General features: G+C 33.5%; 1 protein-coding gene across 6 annotated transcripts; it reads right to left on the bottom strand.

The window, feature by feature from the left end:
• Positions 1–649: 649 nt before the first annotated feature.
• Positions 650–6,181, bottom strand: LOC7487745 (two-component response regulator-like APRR5). Of its 6 annotated transcripts, none has more exons than XM_024595647.2 (9): positions 5,610–6,181; positions 4,846–5,007; positions 4,617–4,747; positions 4,398–4,529; positions 3,455–3,629; positions 2,941–3,346; positions 1,522–2,290; positions 1,224–1,310; positions 650–1,143 (listed from the first exon to the last, which is right to left on the bottom strand). In XM_024595647.2, exons 1-8 carry the CDS (start codon positions 5,815–5,817, stop codon positions 1,260–1,262), a joined length of 2,034 nt encoding a protein of 677 aa, XP_024451415.2. In that variant the 5' UTR covers positions 5,818–6,181; the 3' UTR covers positions 650–1,143; positions 1,224–1,259. The 6 variants fall into 6 exon arrangements, with proteins under 6 accessions (XP_024451415.2, XP_024451417.2, XP_002301443.2 ...); XM_024595649.2 differs by having other exon boundaries at positions 1,224–1,301; XM_002301407.3 differs by lacking the exon at positions 1,224–1,310 and having other exon boundaries at positions 5,610–6,179.
• Between the last annotated feature and the right edge of the window lie 3,180 nt (positions 6,182–9,361).

The following is a 9,361-nucleotide window of genomic DNA, read 5'->3' as shown; positions in this document are numbered from 1 at the left end:
TCCAACATTTAATTTTTAAACTCCTAAGTTGAGTTCAGGTCAAGAATTTAATGAATTGCGGGTTGAAAGTTTAACTTAGATTTACAAAGTTTGTATCATCTTGATATTTTTTCTACAATAAAAAAAAAAAGTGATTGGCTCTATTTTAGTTTTTTATTAATTGCATCCTTGACATTTAATTTAAAGAATTGTATTTTTTTAATTATTTTGTTTTTGAAAATTAGTATTCTTTGTCTATTTATCTTTTTTTTATTGAGTTATTTCAATATTATATTTCGAGTCATAAATTTACCAGATTTATCATATTTGACTTAATTTTTTTTTCATTGCTTTTTAATATTTTTAAATCTCGAGTAAATGATTATAATCTTAATATTTTTAAAAAGAAAAATTTGCATGGTCTCAATTTCTTTTCTACAAAAAAAAAAAAAAAAAGGCGCACAGTGTAGCTTGAGCGACCTATTACAAGACCTTCTCCAGGATCTATTTATTTATTTTTGGGGTTTTCCGGTCCATGAAGTAATGCTTTCATAAAAGGCTTGCCTAATAAATAATCAATCGTAGCGTCTAGAAGTTTTGTTGTCTATTAAGATAATCAAAGGAACGAATGCCTCAATCAGATGAACCGAACCAAATTAAACATAAAGAATACTAATAATATCCACTTTCTCCTAATTAATTGATCAACAGAATCTCAGGCAGGCACAAAGTGGAAGCTGCCCAGCAATCATATAAAGCAATACTTGTAAAGCTAACAGGAAGAAACAAGCCCACTTTAAACCTATCAACCCAAATTATCTACTTTTAAAGCTTCCTAAAACCTACAAGTCAGTCATCTACTGCGCGAGCAAAGAAATTAACCAGAGTAGAAGAGGATTCAGACTTCACCCCATAATTACAAGCCTACCTTTTCTAGTAGACTCAAAGGTAAAGGAGGTTGCAAACACATTCATATCTCACCATAGACATGCCATCATTTCCAAAACATCAAGGCGCTCGAGCAACAAACAACACACAGGTGTGCGATGATAACCTTCACGGTCAACCATTAGCAACTGGGCAATCATTTTGCGCTTGACGAACAAACTGACCTTTCACCCGAGGACGTTGCTCTGCCAGTCTTTTCCGACTTTGGTATCGAACCTGCAGGTCAAAGGTAGTCTACGTTTAAGAATTGCATATCATTCCATACATGTCTTGGCATGTGATTTTGCTATCCTCACCACAGGCAATAGCATATCATTCCTAGCAGCTGAATTCTAACTTTTCATGTCTATGTCCATGAGATCATCACTACAGTTCTGTAGAAACTGAAATTTCCAAGCTAGTTTAGATTACTCATAGCAACATATAAAAATCAGCAACAGGAAGAGTTGACAAAAGGATGACAGTTTAAAGAATATTTGTGATAAGATACGACAGCTATATGACATGGGTTCACAAGCAGCTACAGAAGGAGTCATCTCAATGCACATGAGCACATCAGCACAATATCTGCATAGAGCAATAAGTAGTACATACCCTTTTCTCATAGCATCGATCTTTCCGCTTCAAGCGGAACTTTGTTAGAGCAGCTTCTCTTTGGCTGGAGCGATAGGAATCGCTCCCTCCAAAACCATCATGGTTGAAGTTACCCCCATTATTCAAGTTCTCTTGAGCCATGGACTTCTCAGCTGTCCCAACCGAAGAGGCATTTACATCGTTTCCACTGCCAAAGCTTTCATAAGCACTGCTACTATTATTATTGGCAACACGGTTACATAAACTACTACTAGTACTCTGACCAGCAGCAGGTGAATCATGTCTCATTTCATCCACAGGTTCCCTATTGTTCTGCTGAAGATCATTTTGGTCAACATAACACTTGTGGTTTTGCTTGGAATCAAGAACTTCAGGATTTGAATGAACTGAGGCAGTTGTAGGAAATGGAGACTGTTGCCGCCCCGCAAGATTGGGATTCCATGCTGCATTTGATTGTGTATAACATAGAGGGGAGAAAACATGACCACATCCGGTAGAGATATTGTCAAGCCTTGTACCTAAGACAGGAATCAATCCAAGTTGAGGGCTTGGATGTGCTAATTCCACCTTCCCAGACTGGCCAATGACCGGAGTGGTCATAATTTCTTGATTGCCACTCAAAGAGGCATCGTGTATCTGAGAAAGAGTACCAACATTTTGAGCAAGTTGATTGGATGACGGATCAGGAGACTTACTGGCTTCTTCCTTGGAATCTGAGCCATTACTGGCAGATGTTGGAAAAAGGGATTGCAGTGTCTTACTATTGTACCTGCAGAGAGAACCTATGCGTTAATCAGAGTAGCATTTCCACATGTGACCTTCTAGAATTAAAAGAAATAACTTTCATTAAAATTATGCAATCAGGATGCAGAAACCACTTCTTTTTTTTTCTGACAAAGGTGAGGCTTGAACTCATGAATCCATCTCTCTTCCTATACAAGCCCATTAGTTGGGGCAGAAAACACATCATAAAAAGAAAAGACTGTAAAAACACAGCTCCTGTTCTTTAACAAATCAGTTAAAGCAGTGGATAAAATTATGTTATTATGATCCTTGCATTCAACGAATGGGGAACACCCTATCTAATATCAATACTGAATCTCATAGCCACCTATGCCATTAAATCCACCGTCTCAGAACTCCTGCTTCTTCCTTCATCTAAGCCTAATATTTTATTATAATAGAGAAATTATACTGAATTAGCACAAGAAAGATGAACCTTACATGATAGCTAAATAATTATTTGAAAATAAATATAAAAACAAGAGAAAGAAAAGCGAAACCGAAACTGAAACAAAAAAGAAGAAAACTTGAAGGGAGATAGACTCACTTCCATGATGTTAAAATAAAGTTTGAGATGGAAAACAGTATGATGGTCCAGGTTTTATCTAATATTCAGTATTGGGTCCAAAAACTTACAGTGAGAAGGCTGAGGAATTGGAATGGTTCAATGCATGTCTTTCATCTAGCCCTTGGTTCTTTGAGCTACTGGGATACAATCTTCTGAGAGAGAGTTCAAGTAGTGGAGGGAATTCAAACTTGTTTGTCGCATCATGTAAACTAGAGTATGCATATGTGTGCTTTGGTTGATTATTGAAGGAACCAATCAAGTCAATGGCTCCACTTGAGGTTTCAGCAAGTACATCATCGTGGCCAAAGGAGCTATTAGCATGTTCCCTATCATTTTCTGGTCTCGAGTTCTCATCATGAATCGCTGACTTAGCACAAGCATGCTCCTCTACCAGTCTCGAAGCAGTTGGATTATAAGCTCCATGGTACGGTTCTCTGTCAGGTCTCGTCCTGTTTGACCTTTCTGCTACAAATACTGTGTTAGAAGTCCCTTTGTTAGGTATTATTGAACAAAGAAAGCAAAGTTTTCAAGCAGTGGTAATAAATGATAAGTAAAAAGTAGGAATGGAAACGTGAGACATACCTCCGGTCTTGCTCTCAGGATTTACTGGGCTTTTATTTAATTTGGCATAATCTTCATACTTCTCATTATCTGCATCGCTCAAGTTTGAAGCACTCCTATACTTCAGATATGAAAGTCCCTGTATATTTTGCATGTGAGCACTCTCAGCTTCCAAGCAAGGGGTCGTACAAGAGCTCTGCACGGGAAGTGGCAAACATGCAGTCTCTATGTGATACTTTATAAAGCCAACCTAATCTGGAAAGAGAAATTTTCCTCACTCTACAAGTGTCCTCCATGAATTTCATCATGACTGGATATATCTATAGCTTACTGCTTTATAAAGATTGTGCAATTGATGAGCCAAAAGGAGTGGGGGAAGCAAAGAGGAAAATCAATTGATTCTCGGCAGGTTACATGAAAATACCGAATCAACTATTTCTTCCCCTGTCTGCATCGCATTCAGAAGCAGACATTTGGGAAAAGGGAGCATCGGTCAGTTCAGTTTGATTTGGACAAAAGGTCCAACTGAACGCATTTTATTTTAAAATTTGAATCGAACTGAAAAACCAGTTCAAACTGAACAATTCGGTTAAGTTCTCGCAAATAAGTCCCATGGATCTTTTAATTGGGCTTTTTTAGAGGATTTGGTGCAATGGGCTTGGGCTTTTTCAAGTTTTTTTAGTTTTCTATTGAAAAAAATCTGTTTGGTTTGGATTTTTGGTTTCTCTGAATCCAAAACTAAACCGAAACGATTTTTTTAAATTTTCTAAATAGTTTTTTGAGTTTGATATCTTGGGTCGGCCTTTCCAGTTAATTTTATGTTGGCTTTTTTGGTTAATTCGGTCTCTCGTTACTTTGCTAACCCTTATTTGGGAAATTGGCAGACATTACATCACAAGAATGGATTCCAAGACAGAGACTACATATTTCTACAAGACTGACAATTAAGTGACCTAATACTCACTTGGGCATCACTCCCTTTCTCGCTGCAATCCTTATTTTTCTGCAAAGACGTCGCAAAATCACTCGAAGCTGCGTTGTTTTCAGATGAGGCCTCAACTCTATTCGAGTTTCGAGGGATTTTTCCAGCAGTTTGCTGATCAATGATTAAAAAAAAATCCATTAGTAGCATGCTCCTGAACCAGAAGAATAGAACGAAAAAATGAACTTGAAAGTTACATACAGTTTGCCTTCTCCAAACATGCTGCCACAAGTTCCTCAATTCATTCTTCCGAACAGGCTTAACGAGAAAGTCAGCTGATCCTTTTAACATGCACTTCAGAACCACACTAATTGAATCGTGTGAAGACATCACTGTATGTTTATGATGCAAAAAATTCCTGACATTGTTTAGCACCACGACAAACAAAATATCAAGATAGTAAAGTTAACAAAAACACGCTTTTACATACTTATGACAGGAATGTTTTTGCAAACATCATGCTCCATGACCAAAGCAAGAAACGCATATCCCGATATTAATGGCAACTCCACTTCAGTTAATATGAGATCTATGCTATGGGGTCTCTCCTTCAAAGTCTCCCACGCCATTAATCCATCAGGAACAGCAGAAACTGCTCAGAGAGAAAAGCATACATCTTCAGTCGAAGACCATGATACCGAAAATTGAAAATGTCATGATTTTTTATTTTTATTTTGCAAATTGCAAACTCAAATTGTACTCGAATATTAAATATAATGTTCAATTACATCATATAACAGAGAAAGAGGGAAAGAAGAATCAACAGGTTACAGAGCAAGGGTCAGAAGTAAATTCATCCAGGCTACATAGCATGATAAATATTTTTCCATCAAGAGCAGCAAAAACAGTAATGCCGCCTTATTCAACCAAGCATGATAAATAGATTTAACACAAATTCCAGTTCCCTCAAAAACAAATCAGAAGTGAAATATCGATTTTTTTTATAAAAAAAAAAAGAGGAATCTTTATCAAAATCAGCAAAAACAAGTCAAGATGATAGTGCAGCCACGAGAGACTGACATGTTTATATCACCAAAAAAATTCAAATTGTTGTCTACTTAACAAAGATAAGTTGATCGAGAAGAAAAAAGAAATGAGAATTTAAATTAAATTAAATTAGACAGAAAAAAGAAATTACAAAAAAATAAAAATGATGGTAAAGCCAACGAAGAGTGAAAAGCAAGAAATTAAAACCTCTGTAACCGCATTTTCGGAGAAGAGCAACAATAATCTGACGAGTAGAATCATCCGCTTCGACCAAAAGAACCCTGAGCACCATCTTTGGTAGAAACTTTTCCCATCGAACCACCTCCGACGATCCAATATCCTTCTTCTCTGTCTCTAACTCCACCACCATCCCCCCCGCCTCTTCACTACTGCTACTCAACACCACCTTACCCATTCTCAAACACGATGATACTTACACAAAACAAAACAAAAAATTTGAAAATTTGAAAATAACACAACAAACAAACCCTAATTTCTGCAGAGAAGAAAAATCAAAATGAAAACTGTAGTGGTATCAGAAAGAAAAAACGAGAAGAGAGAGCGGGTTAATGTTAGAGCAAAATTAACCTCGTCCTTAGCAAGACAGTAATCAAAAAGAAATAACTGAAATTAATTTTAGTGAAGAGAAGAGTTAGCAAAAACTGCCTCCTTATTCCAACTTGCACTCACAACCGCAAAACCGCTGAAAATATCTTCTCGTCTGAAGGATTTTTTTTAATTTTTTAAGCTGAGAGAGTTTCGGTTTTTTTATTTGATTAAGGAGATCTGAGGGTCGATCAAAAGGTGGCTCGCCATTGGCAACTGGTTGATTTAGATGACGTGTCAACATATAGGCCACTGTTTTTTATTTTTCTTGTTAGGAACCGGTACTTCTATCACCATGCTGCGGTTTTAATTTTCTTCTCTGGTGGGGGCATATCTGGACACGTGTTGCGTAGTTTTGGGATTGTTGGGAGAGATATTTTTGAGAGGGGTTGCCACGTTGGCCTTGGAGAGCATAGTTTGAGATCTTATGGTGAAGCGTTTGACACGTGGAACGTTCAAGCGAACCTTTTCTTCGTGTATTAAACTTAAGATAGCGATGACTTTTAATTTAATTTTAAGTTTTTCTTTAGTAATATTATTCTTCTGGTCGAGTACGTAGAATAAACGTGGATCGCTCTATGCCATGAGTTTGTATTTTTATATATAAAAAATAATATCGAGGTACCGTAAATATACTTTTAAAAAAATTTAAAAATAAATAATAATTCATATTATACTTCTAACCAGGTTTAATAAGTTAATTTTATTTTAATTAGATGATACAAATAAATAATGATAGTTAATATAAATTTTTTAAGAAAAAATCACAATAATCTAGAAAAAAACCTTTAAAAGTATAAAATTAAATAAAAAATAACAAAAAAACAGATCGAGTCAACTCAAGGTAGTGTGATAGACAAGTAACTTGGGTAATAAAGGACGAGTTAATCTAGGGTAACCCGCAAACCCCGTGGTCCAAGTCAAAAGATCATAATAACTTATATAAAAAAAATTGAAGAAAACCACAGTTGATTTTCTTTAAAAAAAATTACATCAAACGATGAAATCAGAAAAGAAAATAAGCCTAAAAAAAGATGTTGATCAGCATTAATTTTTTAGACTTGTGACTCAAGTCACTAGACCGAAAAGTAGCATACAAGGAAAAATTGTGAAGTCAAATCCCCAGCAAATCAAACTTTGAAAGATGAAATAAAAAAATAATCAATTACACAAAAAAAATCTAAATAAAAAGATAGTAATTAAAATAATTAGGTGTAAATCAAAATAAAAATAAATTAAAGGGTAACTATAAATTTTTGATTGAATTGTTAAAATAAAAGGAAAAATAACTTTAATAAAAGGACAAAAAATCAAAAAAATGAGAGCAAAAATGACCACAAACTTGGATTGAATGATGAAATTGACAACCATTAAGACTTTTATAAAAGGACCAAGGAGAAAAATTAAAAATAAAAAGAATAAGAACCATATTGAAAAAAATAATATATGACAAATTAGAATTGAATGAATAAATTGAAAACAAATAAAACTTTTATAAAAAGGTTAGGAACGAAAATTAGAAATAAAAAGAATAAGAACTAAAATTGAAATATCAACAATAAAGAGGAACAACGTAAATTTTGTGAGGGAAGAGAGAGAGAAAAAAAAGAGATTGATCGGCAATAAAACATTATGTTGTCACCGGCATGTGTCACATGTGGAGGAGGAAGACTCAACGACACTTATAATGACACAACGAACATGCATTTTATGTCATTTAGAGGTGTCATTTTCACTGTTTAAAGTGCACGGCGCCTCCTATATGCTAGTAACTATTTTAGTTTAATTAATACTTAATTATTGCTAAAATATTAAAATGTCGTTGATGAACCTGGTAATCACATAAACAATCTAAGTGAAAAGACCTAAAGGGCCCTGGATGCATGGTTTCGTTTTTTTTTATTGCAAAAGTAAACTTATCATTTTACTATATTTTAAAAATAAAAAGATAAAAATATCCTTACTAACCAATTTTTAAAAAATAGCTTAGAGGGTAATTAAATTATTTTACAGTACTAATAAAAATTAAAAAAACACTTATATCCCCAGTCAATTTAATAACTAATGGTCATATAAAAAGATCAAAATACTTTCAACACCAACACCATGACCATTAGTTTTTTTATTTATTTGAAAGGATAAAAATATAATTAGACTGCATTGCATTTTACAATAAAAATGCGTTCATTTTTTATTATTATTATTGTTATATCTTCCCTTATGGTTGATATGTGTGAGATTATTTGTTAGGTTCCGCTGATTTACCATCACCCATTGTTTTCAAAAAAGTTTTATTTTTTTTGTTTATTTGATTGCATTGCATATGTACAATAAAGTTTTATTTTCAGAAAAGTTTTATTTTTTTATTTTTTATCTAAATTCTTCTGTATTTCTCCTTTTTCAAAATCAGATTGCAGGGTATTTTAATAAATATAATTTGCAGATTTGAGACAATTTCTGTTGTAAGAAAATAGTTTTCTTTCTTTCTGTATTATAGCATGAGGATGATATCTCTAATTAGAAGTTAGCAAGTAAAAAAAAAGAGAATATATAGGCTTTTTCAACATGTTTTTTGTCAAAAACAAATTCCTAATAAAAAAAAATCCATTGAATAAATCAAGAATTACTCATGCCAATAAATGTAAAACAAATTTGTTAATAAAAAGTAAAGATTAAACTGGAACAATCGAGAGATAGATATAGATTTAGATATTTGATCTCATAACACGGGTCATGATCCAATTATGTTTAATAACTTTGTTTTTTGAATAATTTTTTATTTAATCAAATAAGTTTCAGTGCCAATAAAATATATATAAAAAAACCGATTAACTATTACTAAAGATTAAACTCAAAAAATAAAGAGATAGATGTAAATTAAGATATTTGACATTGCAACATAGGTCATATAACCAATTGTGTCTAATAATTTTGTATCTTAGAATAAATTCTTTATTTCATCAAGCGATAATAGAATTGGCTTGCGCTACTCTGTGAGTTGGAGCAAAAAAAACATTTTGAATGCCAAAAAAAGAGTCTAGGCATCGCTAACGTATTTTCTAAAAAAATATATATTTTTTAACTAGGAATTCAAAATTAGTTGCATACTAGACGATATTTTTTATCTATTATTGAGTTGGAAATATATTGGATTTATTTAGGTCAACCTGAAGTGACTTGTGAAACCCATAGGAATAATCTTGCAAAATTCAAATTGGAAAGCTCAATCTTCAATTAACTCAATATTGAAGGAAACAATTGGTAAAAACAACATTCAATTAAAAAAATCAAGTGGACTCTAGTCAATCATCCAAACTTGCGACATGTGTTATGCATGCCATCGGAGTCAATAA

The sequence above is a fragment of the Populus trichocarpa genome, chromosome 2 (genome assembly GCF_000002775.5).
Source record: "Populus trichocarpa isolate Nisqually-1 chromosome 2, P.trichocarpa_v4.1, whole genome shotgun sequence".
Taxonomy (NCBI): domain Eukaryota; kingdom Viridiplantae; phylum Streptophyta; class Magnoliopsida; order Malpighiales; family Salicaceae; genus Populus; species Populus trichocarpa.
Note: the sequence above shows the minus strand (reverse complement) of the source record. Positions and strands in the feature narration are given on the sequence as shown.

Excerpts from the sequence above, each read along its gene's own strand:
- LOC7487745 (XM_002301407.3), bottom strand. The coding sequence starts at position 5,817 with ATGGGTAAGGTGGTGTTGAGTAGCAGTAGTGAAGAGGCGGGGGGGATG. Across the intron at positions 4,530-4,616 it reads ATGTTTGGAGAAGGCAAACT|CAAACTGCTGGAAAAATCCC; the intron begins GTATGTAACTTT and ends ATCATTGATCAG. Across the intron at positions 1,144-1,521 it reads ATCGATGCTATGAGAAAAGG|GTTCGATACCAAAGTCGGAA; the intron begins GTATGTACTACT and ends TTTGACCTGCAG.